Source organism: Lolium rigidum, chromosome 4 (genome assembly GCF_022539505.1).
Source record: "Lolium rigidum isolate FL_2022 chromosome 4, APGP_CSIRO_Lrig_0.1, whole genome shotgun sequence".
Taxonomy (NCBI): Eukaryota; Viridiplantae; Streptophyta; class Magnoliopsida; order Poales; family Poaceae; genus Lolium; species Lolium rigidum.
The window spans coordinates 211,082,221-211,100,919 of NC_061511.1; the positions used below are offsets into that span (position 1 = coordinate 211,082,221).

The 18,699-nt window shown below is 48.8% G+C and overlaps 2 protein-coding genes across 3 annotated transcripts in view; one reads left to right on the forward strand and one right to left on the reverse strand.

The window, feature by feature from the left end:
- Positions 1-1,950: 1,950 nt before the first annotated feature.
- LOC124648173 (protein H2A.5) lies at positions 1,951-2,490 on the forward strand. Its single transcript, XM_047187973.1, has 2 exons — positions 1,951-2,127; positions 2,242-2,490. The coding sequence occupies exons 1-2, from the start codon at positions 1,951-1,953 to the stop codon at positions 2,488-2,490; spliced, it is 426 nt and encodes a 141-aa protein (XP_047043929.1).
- A 1,120-nt stretch (positions 2,491-3,610) lies between these two features.
- LOC124706987 (photosynthetic NDH subunit of lumenal location 5, chloroplastic-like) overlaps positions 3,611-18,699 on the reverse strand; it is a 100,572-nt gene continuing 85,483 nt past the window's right edge. The window contains exons 3-8 of one of the 2 annotated variants that reach the window (XM_047238650.1): positions 6,400-6,550; positions 6,230-6,318; positions 4,380-4,434; positions 4,204-4,289; positions 3,943-4,090; positions 3,611-3,899 (exon numbers count right to left, since the gene is read on the reverse strand). In XM_047238650.1, coding sequence (XP_047094606.1) covers positions 3,895-3,899; positions 3,943-4,090; positions 4,204-4,289; positions 4,380-4,434; positions 6,230-6,318; positions 6,400-6,550 — 534 coding nt within the window. In that variant the 3' untranslated portion in view covers positions 3,611-3,894. Of the gene's footprint in view, positions 4,091-4,203; positions 4,290-4,379; positions 4,435-6,229; positions 6,319-6,399; positions 6,551-18,699 lie in introns of both variants that reach the window. The other variant, XM_047238649.1, reaches the window with a different exon arrangement.

Consider the following 18,699-nt stretch of genomic DNA (forward strand, 5'->3'; position numbering starts at 1 on the left):
TGTAGCTCAAAATATTAAGTATTTGAAATTGATTTTTTGAACGTTTGTGGGATACCTTCATCGCCGGGATGCTACCGCGCCAGCGCGGGTCATCCGGTTTTCGCGGCGTTCAAGCGCGGCCTAACAGCAGGTTCTACGTGAAGCTTCGCGCCGACGGCTTCCGCCTCATTCTCAGTACGGACGACGCCGCCGGAGCTGGCGGCGCGCGCGTACAACTCGGCCGCGGGGCAATTCCGGCTAACAGTCAATGGCTGCCGGCGGCGCGGCCTCAACTTTGAGGTACAGCAATATGAAATGCAACAGTTGGCTGACAGTCAATGGCTGATCCAGGTGTTCTCATCTCAACAGAGATGGCAACTTTTCTTGTAGTGATGATCTCCTTATTCCCATCTCATCACGTTCGCGTAGGAATTCGGCTCAAACAGCACAAGTTGATACAGGCGACGGTTTTTGCAACGATGGTCGCCTAGAGTTTTTATCTGTCTCGTAAGATGCTAGATAATTTACAATAGTTACAATAGTTACTTCAATATAGTCTGATGATGTGCGGATAGACTAAAGCCTCGAAATATAAAAAAAGATGGATTTTATTTGGTAGTCCGTTATCCGTGAATATTCACGTGAGCGCACGCGATACGTGTAGTACATCCCTATGTGTGTTTCTAGCATTTTAAATGTCTACAACAGCTTCCCTTATAAATTGCTACAAATCTCTTCACCTTAGCGGTATGGGACTAAACAATTGGACTCCGTGACGATGAAAACCTTGAGGACTTCGGCGACGACGAGGCCATCAGCGCGACAGACGAGCAGCGAGCGCTACTTGCATCGTTCGAGGACGTCCCGCGGGACACCGATCATCATCAGGCCCTAGCGACGGAGGAGCAAGCACGCTCCGAAGAGATCACCATGAGGCGGGCATACGAGATGTCGGTCCTGGCGGCGGTCCACCGCGTAGTCCGAGAGGAGGTGGCGGCGGCAAGGCGACAGGAGCAGTCGCGGGTGGACTAGGTGAACCGGGAGCTGGAGGATCCCGCCTTGGCTGCATTCGAGGCGGAGTCCATGGTGGCGATGGACATGGCCCTCTACCAGGCCCACATCGACATGGTGAGAATGGCGGAGGCAACGCCGTGTAGAGGCCGCTGGGACGACGGTCTGGCAGAGGGGCATGCACGCTGTCGGCAGGAGGATGCGTTCGCCGCCATTCGCCCCTACATGGCCCTCTCCGATGGCATCGAGCCGTCAGAAAGGTCTAGCAGACCACGCGATTGTGAGTAATCCTGACCATCTCTATAAAGATGGTATTTTTGTCCAACCAATATCAATGAAAAACTCTTTGCTTAACCGAGTCACTGCTCGATGGGCCCGAATACCAGCTAGGTGGACACGCAAGCTAACCGTCCCACGTCTGCGCAGACGCATTAGCGGCGCAAATTTGGGTCTTGTTTGCGTTCTCGCGAACAACCCGATCAATATGCGTCGGACCGCTGAGGTGGTGTGCAGACCCATTTTTTACCCGCGTGGTCTCAAACGGATGCAAAGACCCGCCAAAGATGCCCTAACTTCATAAAGTTTAAGTTCGGCTAAATTTTATACCCAACATATTTTAGGAGGGGGGGGCATATTTTTTTGAGATGGAGGGAGCATGATAAAATGCCTCTCCCGGCGCCTCCCAATTTTAGAATTTCGTTTCACGCGCCTGCAGCTCCTGCGCCGTGATTGGTCGATCCGACGCTCCCACGGATCGAGCCCCCCTCGAACGAAAATCAAGCGTCCTGATTGGTCCAAGCGGCCCTCCCACGGATCGAGCCCCTCTCCGGCGAAGCTCTCCGGACCCATAAAACCCGCGCCCTCGCCGCAGATCAAATTCACAATTCAAAGCATCATCAGGCAGCGCGCGCTCCATTTCGGCAAATCTCCACATCCAGAGCAGCAAGCAGTCCGCCGGAGATGGCCGGAAGGAAGGGCGGCGACAGGAAGAAGGCGGTGACGCGGTCCGTCAAGGCCGGGCTCCAGTTCCCCGTCGGCCGCATCGGCCGGTTCCTCAAGAAGGGCCGCTACGCGCAGCGCGTCGGCTCCGGCGCACCCGTCTACCTCGCCGCCGTCCTCGAGTACCTCGCCGCCGAGGTAACCAGCAACCCAGCCCTCCCTCCCTCCCGCTGTGGTTCTTGTTCCTCTACCTCGATTCTCGGATTTGGTGGTGTTCTGACGGTTTGTTCATTCTTCTCCCCTGATTCCCAGGTCCTGGAGCTGGCCGGCAACGCGGCCAAGGACAACAAGAAGTCCCGCATCGTGCCGCGCCACCTGCTGCTCGCCGTCCGCAACGACCAGGAGCTCGGCAAGCTGCTCGCCGGCGTCACCATCGCACACGGCGGCGTGCTACCCAACATCAACTCCGTCCTGCTCCCCAAGAAGGCCGCCGAGAAGGCCGCCTCCGCCGAGAAGTCGCCCAAGTCGCCCAAGAAGAAGGCTGCCCCCAAGAAGGCCTAGCCTGCACCGCGTAGTGATGGAGGAAGCCAACGTGTCGTGTTGCCTTACTCATGTTGTTTAGTTGTTAGATCTGAAGTTCTTGTGTAATGTATTGCTGGGTCACAGGACAGCGCCCGTGTGTGTTCTTCCCAATGAAAATCTGAAAATTGAATCGAATTCCTTGTGCCAAATCTTGTCTCTGGATCTGGTTGCCTATGCGATGCTTTGCAGTTAGATCTGAAGGTCTGTTATGTATTTCGGGGTCACTATACAATACCTGTTTGTTTTTGTTCTTTAGTTCATTGAAGCTGATAACTGAATCGATTTATCCTTTCAGTCTGCACTTTGTGTGTTCAATCATTCGTCTGAATCGCTTGGATGTCCATATTGCTGTTGGTCCTTTAATGGATCTTTGACGTGTGTGTCTATGCGATGCTTTAGGTGCAGTCCTTTTGCCTAATTTTCTATTGATTTAGCTCGGCATTGTCTCAATCAGTCGTCTGAATCGCTTGGATACCAAATGTTGCCGTTGATCCTTCCCCTGGATCTTTATCTCTTGTGTGTGCAAACGCGATGCTGCTTCTTAAATTGACTCTGACTCTCAGTTGCAGTTCTGTCCAATGAAATCGCTCTCAAGTCTCAAGGATGCGTTCTCAGCACACTGATGCTCTCGATGGTACTTATCTACCCGTTCTGGAGGTAGATCTGTAATATTTCTTGGAATTCTGATTGTTGGTAACTGAGACAAGAAAACAGAGGAGCACATGGCTGGTCAGCTAATTAACAGTAGTAGTAATTAGCAGTGTTTGTTTCAGGTTTTAGCTCAAGTGGTCAACGTTAGCCGCTGGTATGGGAACAATTTGTTCTGACCCGAGGTGGGGAGCAGAGTTTTGGCGTATCAATCCACAGGTGAATTATGCAGGTTGCAGCGATCATGTCACACACCAATTACTCAGAGTGATAATTTAACTGTAATTCAGAGCTTGAAGTTAGCAAAACTTATCTAAGGAGTGTCCATCCACTAATTACGTATGTTTCAGTAAGCAGAAAGTTTAGGCAGGAATACAAATTAGCAGTATCCCATGCGAACTGTGCGGAGCTCTGAAATCGATTGCTGCTTGCAAAAGAGAGTTACTAGACGTATATCTGAAGTCGCATACATATGTATTATTTGCTCCAGATCTTGTAATCTAATAAAAAAGTAACATAGTCTGAACAAACTGTCCATCAGCGTTACAAATTATTCACTGCGACTCTCCCTGATCAAAACTGCATCCAAACCTGATCCACTCATAGGCATGAGAACTTGATAGCTGTAACACTAGTTACGCCAATAATTACTCGCTGCTTAGAGATATTAATTCCAACTCAGCATGATCCATAACTATTTGGATAAAGCCCAACGAGACGAGTTCATGGCAAAATTTAGAGGCCGGGATGGGAGACGATACAGAGATCTGTCTAAAGCTTAGACCACTGGAAGCTCCCCGCACTCGCTGATGGTCACCTTCTTCTTCGGACGGTCACCTCTGTCAGTCTCCGACGACTCTACCAGTCTCACGATGTCCATGCCTTCGAGAACCTGGCCAAAGACAACGTGTCTCCCGTCCAGCCATGATGTCTGCAACCAAAGTAGCATAGCAGCCACGCCAGTTTGGGAATAGTCAACAAACATAAACTTCACAATCCATAAAAACTGAAGCAGCAGTAAGAAAAAGGGTATGACTACACAACCTTGACAGTGCAGATGAAGAATTGGCTGCCGTTGGTGTTTGGTCCAGCGTTAGCCATGCTAAGCACTCCAGGTCCAGTATGAACCACTACCAACAGTAATTCATATGCAATCATCAGTCAGCATAGAGCTTGAAGCACAAATAACATGATACAGGCTTGTTTAGTGTAACACGTACATTTGAAGTTCTCATCCTTGAAGGTGCGGCCGTAGATGCTTTTCCCTCCAGTACCCTGAAATAATTTATTTTCAATTAATTCACATGCGACTGTTGAAATCTGCACGTTTCTAAACTATCTCAAGGGTCAACTGCAGAAGTACTTTGCCCATGAATAAGCTAGTGAGCATCAAAAGGTGGACAGTGCAACTTCTATCTATTTCAGTGAAAATGCAGATCAAACACAAAAATTATGTATGCATCAATATGGAGAACAAAGACTCAATGTCAATCTCATGGTAATCTAACTGCGAAGCCACAGACCACAAAACAAATATAAGGATGTAAATGCACTCCTGCAAGTGATTAATGACAAACAAAAAGCAATGTTCCAAGGCCAAATGCACTATGACAAGAATGTGAAATGTTAAGTACTAGGACACTGATCTAAATATCTGTGCATGCTACTTTTTTCTCTATCCATAAAATAAATGCATCACAAACCACAAACTAATCAAATTGCTATACTACGATTCAATTTTTTTTGCCCCAATAATGAACGAACTGAAACAGGTAAAGTTGTGATAAATGAATCAATTCACTCTTGTGAGCAAAGGTATTTGCATAGTAGCAAGTGATATGGTCCCAAACTCCTCTTAGTCTAATATGCAAGTACCCTGAAATTATTAGTTTCCGTTCATTTAGACGCAATTGTTGAAAGTGTTGAAGTGGGCATCAAAAGGTGGACTATGCAACCTATATGTCAGTAAAAATGCAGATCGAGCACAGAATCATGTATGTGTCAACACGGAAAAGGAGTGCTCAAAGCCAATGTCCTTGTAATCTAACCAGGAAGCTACTGATCGCAAATTAAATAAGAATGAAATGTGTGTGTACAAGGATGACAAACAAAAAAGGATGCAAATCCAAGGCCAAAATGCACTATTGAATTTTTTTCAAATGTTGGTACGTGAGCAAAGCTAGTACAACGATCTAAAACACTTGTACAGTTGTACAAGACAGCTTCTCTCTCTGTACAGCAGAAAGTAAACTACAATGCAACAAAAAAAGTGAAACACTTAGCACAATAAAGAATGAGCTGAAACAGATTGTGCATAATAATAATAAAAAAATATGTTCAATTTTGTGAGCAAAGGTATTTGCATGGTAGCAAGTGATACAGTCATTAATTCTCTCGGATGACACAGAGGTATTTGCTACAAAGCACCAATACTTCAAACTCCGGCATGTCCCCGTATGCCACTCTCCACCGATACTCCGATACCCCGATACGTGGGCAATACACGTATCCCAGGAGTATCATCTTTTCCCTTTTAAAAATAAAAAGAACGAAAAAATGCCAATACGCCGTCTGGGATGTCATCGACACGGCAGGGACATGGGAAGCCCAGTCGAAGCCGACTACTAACCCTAGCAGCCAGGGATGTCATCAATTTATTTTGCAAGTATCGCTGAATGGGGCAGTATAATGATAGAGAAATTTGATGAGATGACCATTTGGCCATTGAGGACTTGAAAAATATTCTTTATCTTTATCCCAAGCCATTTTATTAATTTTTATCAGCATGGGGGCAACAAATACGGCAGTATTTTGATCAGCATTCCATATTCTTTATCTTTATCACAAGCCATTTTATTAATTTTTATATGTATACTGGCTGTATCGTCGTATTGCTGTTTCTAAAAATTGCTATATCCCGTGTCCCCGTATCCGTATCCGCGTATCGCCATATCCGTGCTTTCTAGGGTATTTGCATGTTAATCTTTTGAGCAAAGGTATTCGCATGGTAATCTGCACAGCATAAAGATGCTTGTGTAACAAACTAAAATAAACTGCAGTTGGAACATACGTTGCCCTTGTCAAAGTCTCCACCCTGAATCATGAAGTCCTTGATGACACGGTGGAAACTCGACCCCTTGTAGCCAAACCCTTTCTCCCCTGCCAAAAAAGGAGAACCATGTCAAGCGCCCGACGAAACAGAACGCATAACAGAAGAGGGCTCCGGTGTGCCCCTCGTACCAGTGCAAAGAGCGCGGAAGTTCTCGACGGTCTGTGGAACATCGTCCCCATACAGCCCGATGACAATCCTCCCAACGTTCGACCCCACGGGGTTCCCGATGCTTATGTCGAAGTACACCTTGTTTGTAACTTTGGACTGAAGGTCGGCTGCCTGCAACACATGAAATAACTGGATCAACACCATGACAAGGTAAACGTACGATGGGTGTAACCACAAAAGCGGCATACCAGTCACACTACAGTGAAATCCACATTTGCAGTAACACAAAGATATATTATAATAACCATTTTATTATTGCCTCTTGGGCATATCTCCAACAGTCTCCCACTTGCACTAGAGTCAATAATCTAGTTTACATTTGTAAAGATATAACACCTTGGCCTTCTGGTGCTTTATCATGTTTTGCTCACGGGAGAGGTTTTAGTCAACGATTCTGACACACTCAGAAACGTATGTATTTTGCAATTCATTAGCGTCTTCATGCATCACTCATTTTTCAAATGAGTCGGCATTAAATATGTTTGGTCTTCTGGTGGAACCTTAATTCCGCGGTCTGAAATATGTCACTAATATTGTCATACACAATATAGCTTCAAAAATCTGACACTATCGGAACTACACCAAGTTCACAAAGAACTTCTTGACTTAACATCCTCAATCATTGTCAAAACAATGACATATTCTGCCTTCTTTTGTAGAATCCGTCACAATATTTTAGAACTCTTCTAAATCTAGCATTCCGCGTATTCCGTATCGTGTGCCCTTTTTATGAAGCAATGGTATGCAGCGCTAGGACCCATGTGTGCACACGTATTTTTATTTTTGCGAGAAATCCACCGATCTATTAATAATCATCAACGGTAGTACAAATAGTCCAAAAAGTAAAGAAATTACAAATTGGTACTCGTACCACCTAGCGACGACTACAAACACATTTTTATTGAATAGAGTTTTTTTTGAGCATTTTGATATATTATTTATATTTAAAATAAATGAAAAGGCATATTTAAGTAAGGTTAAATCAAGGCGTCTCCCTACACTGCTGCTGCTGCAGGACCTCACTTCGCTAACCATGTGCCGCCACCTTAACTTCAAATTGTAAATAAATTTCTTCCACCTTAGCATAAGATTTTTATGTGGAAATTAAAAAAAAATGGATTTTATTTGTTAGTCCGCTATCCGCGCCGTCGCCAAGCGTCCAAAGTCTTAAGTCGCGAATATTCACGCGAGCGCACGCGCTATGCATCCCTATGTGTGTTTTTAGCATTTTACATGTCTACAACAACATCCCTTATAAGTTGCTCCAAACCTTTCCACCTTAGCCGTGTGGGACTAAACAATTGGTCTCGTGGGTTCCCTGCCACCGGGCGTGCTACTTTCTGGTAGGCATGCATATGCTCTTGGTTGGGCCTTAGCTATGTCTTGCTTTCCAACCATGGGGTGGGCCGATAGTCTCCATGTTGGACATTTGCTACGGCACCTGTCTCCAGTCATTTCCGTCAGTGAATTAAAGAATCTACTCACACCACATGAATGTGAACTGGATTTTATCGATCTGAGCCATCATCTTACGCGCAGCCTAAGCTACAGTCTACGGCAAGCGAGGGATGGCGGCAGATTAAGACCGCAGAAATGGCAACGACGGCGGGGAAATTTCGAAGTCGGCGGGCCACGGTTCATCCTTCTCCTCTCTCTCTCTCTCTCTTTTCTGAAATTTCTCTGTGCTGTTCTCGCTTTAGCAACTGGAAGGAACTCCAGGATAAGCAAGTTCTCCCCTCCAGGACAGGGCAGCTGCTCGAGTTCCAAGAGAAAAAAACTGTTCTTCTTATTCAGTTCATTGCCCCTGGAAAAGGCTGAAATTTTGGTTGGGAGTTTGTTGTTCGTCTTGACTTTGTTCCGTCTGAGTCCACTCCCAACCCAAGGGAATCCCACACCGGTGGAGCAAAAATCGATTTAATCAGCTCATGTCAGTTGTTTCTCATCTATGCCGATTTGTTCCGACCCACCCTTTTTCTCCACTAGGCCAGTAGTAGCCTCTTTGCTCTCGACATTCCTCTCCGATGGGCAACGCGTTCGCGTCGTGCATGCCGGGCAAGAAGCACCGGGGCGCGGCCACGACGTCGCGCAGCAAGCGAAGCTGACTCCGTCTTGTGAACACGAGATAAGCAACACCGAGTTCGCATCCTCATTCTTCTCACATGGACGCAGGTGTCGCCGTGGCACAAGGACACTGGACACGGCCATGCCCCTGTTCGTCGGTGACTCAAGCATCGCTGGAGTCGGGCGCAGTACTCCTTGGTCCTATGCATGGCCAGGTGAGCCACTACAGGAGAGGCAGCGAGGCAGCGAAGACGAGCCTGAGCATGTCAGACTGTTCGACGGCGTGTTCGTGTTCCGGAGCGCCCCGGTGTTCGAGCTTGCCGCCAAGTTCTGCTACAGCCTCCACGTTGATGTCACGGTCGCCAACGTCGCCATGCTCCAGTGCGCCACGTGCTACCTGCAGAAGACCGACGACTTCGCCGATAAGAACCTCGAACTCTGTGTGTTCCTCCGTGAAACCATATTCGTTAGCATCGCCAGATCCGGGGCCGTTCTTCTCACCTGCGAGGCGCTGCTCCCGGCCTCCTAGGATGTCAACCTCCTCGCCGACATTGCCAACTACGTCTGAAAGGAGCAGCTCGCGTCCGGGCTGCTGTACAGGCTGGACCAGAGCGCGCATCTCAAACCTCTCAAGCCGCAGACGGTGGGGCTTGTCGATTGAGCTCGACTCGCCGGGGCCGGTGGGACTAGTGGGGCAACTCGGTCATTCCGTGCCTGGAGGCTGGAGTCGATGCCGCAGAGACACCAACTCGGCATATATGCTTAGCACCAACCCACATGCACATACAGCCCAGCGGACAGGTGCGACTCAGGCTGACGTATAGTTTCAGCTCCATTCCGCGTCCACGGACGATCGCAGCTCGGCTGGTAGATTTCAGAATGTGGCCACACGAATAGCAGCAAGCAAAGGATGTACATGCATGGGCTATATATACGTGTGTACGATGTTCATTCTTTCTCAAGCCCACATGAACATGCATGGGCAAAGTATGTGGTCGACCATATACGGTGATCCTGCACCATCATCAGTGCCATATACGGTGATCAACAGGCGCCGGCCGACTGGGGTAGCACGCTTCTCCCACGAGATGACGCTTTGATACCACTCCTCCGCGGCCTTGTGAACAGCTAGTCGTCATATACGACGTCGATCGACCGAGCCAAGGCCGGCGAGCAAGCCGTGGGGCGCGACCTCGCAGCAAGCCCTGAAGGTCGAGGCGCCGTTGAACAGCCAGCTCCGAGCTCACGGCCAGTCTGCAGGCCGTACCCCTGCTGCCACCATGTGCCTTGAGAAAGGGGAGGATAATTGCTTTTGCAGTCAAGCGTGTTGAACAGGTAAGTCTATGGTTGCAGACCTAGAAAAGCAGGTGTCAACAGCCAACAATGTAGGAGTTGTTTAATTCAGTTAGCCAATTAGACAAATTTCTCATCGAGTCTTGATTCTGCCCCTAATTAGGCTGTATTCTTCCCTGTTTTAACTCTGCAGATACTCTGGCCAGATGGAATTTTCATGACAAAGCATCCTAGCAGAAAACCAGCTGAACCTTCTCCTGGTACCCAGAATGATGGGAAGACAAACTATCTGACTGAAGAACAACGATTAGAAGCTGCACATCGTGCAGATTTTGTCCGTGAACTGATAATAGGCAGCGTAGAAAAATGCACCGCCTAAAATGTATTCACGAAATAAAAATATATTATGTGAAAAGGTAAATAAAAATATATTATTTAGTCCGCTATCTGCGCCGTCGCCAAGTCTTAAGTTCACGCGAGCGCACGCGCTATGCAATCCTATGTGTGTTTCTAGCATTTTACATGTCTACAACAGCCTTCCTTATAAGTTGATCCAAACCTCTTCACCTTACCCGTGTGGGACTAAAAAGTTGGTCTCGAGGTTTCACGGCCACCGGCGTGCTACTTTCTGGCAGGTATGTATTTTTTTTTGGTTGGGCCCAAACTATGTCTTGTTTTTCAACCATGGGTGGGCCGATAGTCTCCATGTGGAACATGAATGTGAACTGGATTTTATCGATCTGAGCCAGCAGCTTACTCGCGGCCTGATCCATGGCAAGCGAGTGACAGCGGCAGATTAAGACCTCAGAAATGGCACCGGCGGCGGGGAAATTTCGAAGTCGGCGGGCCACGGTTCATCCTTCTCCTCTCTCTCTCTCTCTCTCTCTCTCTCTCTCTCTCTCTCTCTCTTTCTCTCTCTCTCTCTCTCTCTCTCTCTTCTCTGAAATTTCTCTGTCTCCAGGAGATGCAACTTCTCCCCTCGAGGACAAGGTAGCTGCTCCCGCTCACCGAGCTTGAGTTCCGAGAGTAAAAACCGTTCTCCTTATTCAGTTCATTGCCCCTGGAGAAGGCTGAATTTTTGGTTGGTAGTTTGTTGTTCGTCTTGACTTCATTCCATGTGAGTCCACTCCCAACCCAAGGGAATCCCACACCGGTGGAGTAGAAATCGATTTAATCAGCTCATGTCGGTTGTTTCTCATCTCTGCCGATTGCTTCCGACCCACCCTTTTTCTCTGCCGATTTAATAGTAGCGTCTTTTCTCTCGTCATTCCTCTCCGATGGGCAACGCGTTCGCATCGTGCATGCCGGGCAAGCATCACCGGGGCGCGACCATGACGTCACGTAGCAAGCGGATGGGGAGTGCGCGGGCTCCCCGAGGCGGGGCGGCCAAGCTGACGCCAGCGGAGGAGGAGATGCTGCATCACCAGGCACTCGCCATGTCCATCCACCAGCACCTCGACGCCGCCGGCTCCATGTCGCGCCGCATCGACGCCGGTGCCGCCAGCTCCATGTCCCACCAGATCGGCCCTGGCAATACCAGCTCCCGAACTCCATCACCAATGACGGCGTGCCAGCGCTGCTACAGGGGCAGGCTGAGGTTCCACGACCGGCCGTAGCGGACCGTGGCGGTGAGGCGCGAGTGGGCATTGGGCAGAAGTGGTCGAGGAGCGCTAGATCGGAAGCCAACGAAGGCGCAGCTAGCATCCGGGCAGCAGCAGGGCGCACGTGCTGGTGCTCCACGGCGCCGTGGTAGACGATGTAGCGCTCGCACCCGAACTCCCTGTAGGGACAGCGCACCTTAGCGGCACCGAGGAAGGCGTCCAGATCACCGAAGCGGGTGTCCGTGCGGCTGCAGGTGTCGCCGTGGCACAAGGACACTGGACGCGGCCATGCAGCGCTGGAGTCGGGCGCAGTACTCCTTCGTCCTATGGCAAGGCGAGCCACGACAGGAGAGGCAGCGAAAACGAGCCCGAGCATGTCAGATTGTTCGACGGCGTGTTCGTGTTCCGGGGCACCCCGGCGTTGGATCTTGCCGCCAAGTTCTGCTACGGCGTCCATGTTGATGTCACGGTCGCCAACGTCGCCATGCTCCTGTGCGCCGCGCACTGCCTGCAGAAGACCGACGACTTCGCCAATAAGAACCTCGAGCTCTGCGTTCCTCCGCGAAACCGTATTCGTTAGCATCGCCACTCCGTGGCCGTTCTTCTCTCCTGCGAGGCGCTGCTCCCGGCCTCATCGCCGACATCGCCAACTACGTCTAAAAGGAGCAGCTCGCGTCCGGGCTGCTGTACAGGCTGGACCAGAGCGCGCATCTCAAGCCGCAGACGGTGGGGGCTTGTCAAGCTCGACTCACCGGGGCAGGGGGACTAGCGGGGCAAGTCGGTCACCGGCCTCGGCCGGCATACCATGGCCATGAGCTCGGCCCTGGCTTTTCAACGCCGGCCGGAGTAGGATGGCGGCAGGTGCGACTCAGTCCGGTGTATAGTTTCATCTCCACTGCATAGACAATCGCAGCTCGCCTGACAGGCGTCTCCAACTGCATGCATCTCATTTGGAAATGCAACTGACTATCGTTCGGAAAGAAGTGTGTAGTGCTGATTAACCTGGTGTCTTTAGGAGATGGCAATCACCACAGGTAGGTTAGCCGCGCTAATACGCTATGGAACGCTTTGTATTTGGAAATTTATATTTTTTTCCAAAATAGATTAATAAAATACACACTTTTTTCTTTTATACTATATATAGCAAACTGGCACCCCCTGCATGTCGTTTTGTTTACCCGACGCATGACAGAAATACGCTACCGACATGCTTCCCTTCAAAGTATCACATCTACATATTTTTAGATGTTTCCAGATGTAAAAAATTATAGAAAGATATTTCTTGAAATAAATCAGAGTAAAATGGTATTTTTCATGTTTTTGAAATTATAGCGGCAAATCCAAATTTTCTAGTTGAGCCTAGACGCACATACTCCCTCCGTCGGCGAATAAGTGTACATCTAGGTTTTGTGTTTAGTCAAACTCTTTAAACTTTGACCAAATATATAGGGAAAAGTAGCAGCATTTATGACACTAATTTAGTATCCCAATATTCGTTTTGAAATGTAGTTTCAAATTATACCAAAATCTCATCATATATGTTGCTACTTTTTTTTTCCACGGTTGGTCAAAACTTAAAATGTTTGACTTAGTACAAAAGCTAGAAGTACACTTATTTGTGAATAGAGGGAGTACTAGCTACCTAGCCTCGATTTTTTTTTCTTCGTCGGATACGTGTGTAGGATCGATTAGATAAGCATGGGAAGCAACCCCCGCAATTGAATCAAAATATAGCAAGCTAGATGCCGACTGAATGCTATGGAACCTCCGTTCCCAACACCACGCCAGTGGCATCTATCGGTGTGCATATTTGCATATGATTTAGAAATGTTCCAGACAATAAATCATGACCTTAGTGGCTTATTGTGTCTTCTCTAGTAGCATGCGCATCTCGTCATCCACTAGTACCACTATTAGAGCATGTCTAACAGACCCCTTAAAAGGCTCAACCCCGTAAAATAACTGTCGATATACGGGGTAGAGCTCTACCCGGCCGTCTAGCAGACCCCGTAAAATAGGCCCCCGTCTCGAATTTTTACAGTTTTGGCTACGGGGTCGCTTTTCGCCCCTTACTTGTGAGGGGTGGGAGGGGGAATACAGGGCCAACCCCTCACCCGTGGCGGGCTGAAATTTCAGCAGATAGCAACTGCTCCTGCGCATGACCTCGCCGGAATCCGGCCAAATTCCAGCGAGCTGCGGTCGAGGGTGGCGGCACGAGGGCTAGGGATGGCGGCGCCCGAGACTAGGGCAGCGGCAGCGCGGCAGGGCAGCGCGTGGGCCGGAGCGGGCGGCCAGGTGTGGCCATGGCGGGCGTTCGGAGCGGGAGCGGGCGAGGCCGGCGTGGGGACGGCCGGAGCGGACGCGGCCAGGTCCGGCGGCGGCCGGAGCGGGCGCGACCGGCCTTGGCTCGCGCGCGGCCGTGGCGGGCGGCGGCCGGCCGTGGCTCGCGCGTGGGGGGCGGGGCCGGGCGGCCTTGGCGAGCGGGCGGGTGCGGGCGGGGGCGGGCGGCCGTGGGCCGGCGGCGGCGGGCGGCGGCGGGCGGGCAGGCGCGGCGGCGGCGGGCGGCCGGGGCAGGGGCGGGGCAGGGGCTGGGCAGTGGCTGGAGCTAGAGGAGGAAGAAGGAGAGGAGGAAGAAGAGGAAAAAAATATCTAATTTGGCATATTTTGGGAATATTCTCTTTTACAGTTTAGGCATACGGGGTCTGCTAGCTCGTCTGAGTTTTCGGCCGGAGAAAAGTGAATACAGGGCCCTCTATTGGCGTTTTAAGGGGCGAAAATATACGGGGCCTGTTAGACATGCTCTTACTAACTACTGAAGTGGATCGATTGATCATGTAGAGTCAACTTATTTTACTATTAGCTACTGGAATACAGTATACTCATTGCTCCAAATGGACATGGCGCCGGCCGGCTGTACCGCTGATGCACTGGTGAACTGTGCACATGCACATGTAGAAGAAAGGGTAAGATGGTTACAATTCTAAGAAGACTACAACTCTGCGTCACCGTACAATGCCAAGTTGTAAACAACGTACCCTCTACAAATTAGATGACCAGACCAACATACTTCCCCTCATGTGCCTAGAGGAAGCGACGAGAAGGAGGCATATGGTCTCGACAGACTCGGGGAAGATGCTGATGAAGATGTGTCGACATGCCATTGATTACGCCCCTGAAGCAAGAGCACAGGGCTGCGACCAACACCATCATTGCCTCCAGTCTCCAAGTATGTCTGTTATCGCATGTGTGGCTACCCAAATGCTAAACCAATAGTGAAAGAAGTCTTCGAATTGGTAGAGGAAAGGGCACGCTGGTTTTCTACATGATGCATGTGTGGAAGTGGTGGAAACCCCAACTATTCATGAGCTTTCCAACGACATCTTATTCACCTCCGTTGGACCCTGTATGAAATAGCTACACTTTTCCCAGAACCCTATTGAGCCATGAAATCTCCAGACAAGAAAGTTGGTCGTGAGCACACAACGATTACGCCAATGCAAAAGTTTGGGCGGGAAAATGCCGGAGCGGCGATTTGGGAGTTACTAGGAAGATGAGCAGTGGTGTGGAGGGGCAAAACCTGAAAGTTGATTTACAAAAACAATTAGGAAAACTCCGAAAACACCTAATGATGGAAAAAGGCGGGAAAACTCTCAAACCTTCGGCCGACAAATAAAAATGAAATATTTGGACAACCAGGAAGCCTTGCATCACAACATACATGGAATCATGTTCATCATGTGATGTAGAGTTTGTAGATCAACGGGCTAGGCAAGGTGGGACCAACATATAGGTGATATGCGGCTCAAATTTTATGTTTTTCGGTACAATGGTAGCATTTAAAACTAAAAATATTGGAGTATATTTCACACTCACGAGGGACGATTGAGTTGGGTGATGACCAATGCCGGTGGTATAACTCTGTCATGCTAGAGCACGTATCCGGGGTCTTTATTTCATGCTATGAGATGGTGAGAATTGTGAGGGCGTGTGTGAGGTGATGTGAGGTCACATCGACAACGAGAGAGTTCTCGAGTAGATAGGAGAGAGAGGAGTGGAAGGTTGAATAGGAAAGATACGGGTTGGAGTTGGTAAATTTTGCAGATAGCAGGACATATGCACCAGATCACTGCTTATCGGTGGTGACTAGGAGGAAGCACATGATGGAAGTAAACTTGTTATTATGCACATAAAATAATCCTGACCAACAATGGTATGCTATGGGTTTAAAACCAAAATAGTAAAAATTCAGAAACGAAAATGACATAAAATAATAGATTCTTTTTGCATAATATAATAACAAATAAAGTAAAATATCATGCATATCATGTCAAAATAAATGCAGTGCATGTGAACCTCTTTACACTACAATTATATTCATGTATTAGAACCCCATGCAAAAGGGGAGCTTTTCTGGCCCTTCCCTGTGTGATTTCATGTGTCCCCTTGTTCGACACACTATGCATATATATGGGCTTCTAGATTGAGAATTAATTGTTTTGCGTACACATGTGCCTTTTGTTATTGCATCGATGCTGATCATCTCCCATATTTTTTGTCCCGTTGTCGGTCAGAGAGAACGGAGGAGTGGAGACCAAAAATTACATGACGTATTAATGGAAGTGTTCTTCATTATGTGTAAGAGTACGAGGTAAACTCTACATGAGAAAATAAATAAGCAGGGCGTCACTGAAACTCACTTGGAAGTACAATGTGTTTTTTTGGAAAGCATGGACGCCATTTTGAAATCCATTTCGATTGCCGTTGTTGATGTGTTAGGAGCTGGCTAAATACGGGAGGGGGGGGGGGGGATTATTCAGCATTTCTATGGGTACCGACACCCGCATAGAGGTCAAGATGGGCCCTGGCCTAACAAGTTCTTCTTCCTCATGTGATTGCTTTTTCCTCCTCCGACCTCTCACCTTGACCGCAATTTATTCAGCCCCCGCCACCATCGCCGGCCAGATCGCCTGCTGCCGTCACCCACGACCGGCCCCACTCCTTCCACCCACGGCCGCACCGCCCTCCTCCATCTGTCGCCCACCGCCAGTCTGCCACCACCCGGACCTTCCTGTAAACTAGCCCACCTACCCCAACTCCGACGAGTCCTGCACCTGAACCCTAAGACCCCCGCACTAGAAACCCTAAGTACCATTCCTCGCCTCCGTTGGCGACACCGTGGCCAGCTGCGTTGTTCCCGTCTACGGCGAGGTCCATTCCTCGCCTACGCCGGCGACGCCGCGGCCAGCCGTGTCGTCCCCGTCTTTGGTGAGGTCCTTTCCGTGCCTTCGCCGTCAACATCATGGCCGCGTCGTCCCCGTCTTCGGCGAGGTCGGCAGTGGAGCTCCATGTACATCTTATTCCTCACGTGTATGTCTTCAACTTACAAAAAGGTCGAGGCCCAAGTCGCCCCCGGGTCTGTCGCGAGGAGTCGACCTCGTGCGCGTGCTGAGGCGAGAGGAGAGAAACCGATCGAGCTTCGGTTCGCCTCGTCTCGATGTGCCGTACGTCGGTTGCCGCCCCGATTCGCGTGGCTCCGGCGAGGAAAAGAAAGGAGGCTGGCCAGGAGAAGCGCTACGATGCTTTCCACCGTTGTCTCATTCCAACTCCTCCTTCATCTCTGTTTTTTTGTGCAGGAGTGCGCCCTGGTTCAGGAAACTCTCTGGTGATTCTTGGTCGCTGCCGGCCGTCGCCTTTAGCCCCGGCGAGCGAATGTGCACCATCTTCTATGTTTCTCCCGGGCGATGGAATCGTGCTGCAGAAACCAGATTGGAATCGTTGGTTCAGAAATATGACAAGGTGCGACTCTTTCCAGTCCATACCGTATGTGGCAGGGAAATAAGGGTGTCCCAGCGGACACCAATTAATTTAAGGCTCACCTCCGTTGGGCACCATGTTGTCCCTGTTGTTTGAAAGGTTGGTCGCCGCCGCGACGGTATCTTCTTCGGTGGATCTGTATCTTCTTCGGTGGATCGCACTAAGAGTTGGAGGGTGTGCGACACATGTGCCACTGCCAGGTGGGCTCGTGCGAGGAGCACATGGACGACCGCGTAGCGTCCGCCCAGACGTATTCGTGGATCATTTTTGGCGCGTTTGCGTTGAGGCAAACGGGTCGGACACTATGCGTCGGGCCGCTGGGTTAGTGTACAGGCGCATTTTTCGACCGGGTGGTCACAAATGGACGCGCGTCGGACCATTGGAGTTGCCCTCATATCGTTGATTAGTAGTTGTATTCGTCCAGGAAGCAGACATAAAATAGTGTCTCAATTCATGCAAGTACTACCAGGGTTTAAAATTTCGATTTTCTATCTTTTTCGCACCTCACGGAGATTCGTGAATTTCAAAAAATTAATGAAATTTGTAGACATTTTTAAAATATTATGGGAAGATTTAAAGTATATATGCCATTCAAAATATTTTCTAAAACTAAAATGATGTGGCGAAGAATCGAACTCATCATAACCTAATAAAAAAGTACATATGCCTTCAACCAAGTAGCTTAGAGAAATGAATTACATGCTAGAAACATGCCCTCTTTCTTATTGGTCTATAATCTCACGGATGAATTCAAATTCGAACGATATTTTTGATCGAGATTACATATTCTAGCCCCTAGTCGCTATCCGTCAACTAGTTTTGTGAATTTTGGTAGAAATTTCGATGATTTTTACCCTGAGTACTACTAGCTAGCTTGTGCATCCATCTTGGAAATAAATCAACATAAAATCTTTGGTGCTCAATGGTCATATCTAACGTCAGAAAAATAATTGAATTGGACAATCCATAGAAATCTTAGATTTTTTCCTGAATATATACCTCCACCGACCTAACCACATGATTACCAGTAACCACAACTGGTTAGCCGCCCCCTAGGCGTGAGAATTATGTTTCTTCTCCGACATCGGCGGCACACCCCACGATGTTGGGAGTTTTCTTTTTGTTCGATTGATAAGCATTCTTATTTCTTTTATGCAAGGAAAAATATACATTTATTTGGACCGACACATTTTGCGCCTCGTTCTAATTAATACACATGGCTAGGAAGGAAACCAAGGAAAACACATGGAGGGTAGTCAATCGGGAAATCAATTCAGATGCTACATACATACATGTGTGCATGTGAGGTTTATCCTTGCTTTCCCCTCTTAACAAAAATGCAAGTTTTGCGAAAAGTGGTAATGGCACATGAGCACAAGTGGTCCTGCCAGCTCGAGCTATTCTAAGCCATTCCTTCTCTCAATCAAGTCATCCATTTGTCCGTATACTTGAAGCACAAAGACAGATTCATTAGTGTAAAAATGCACTATA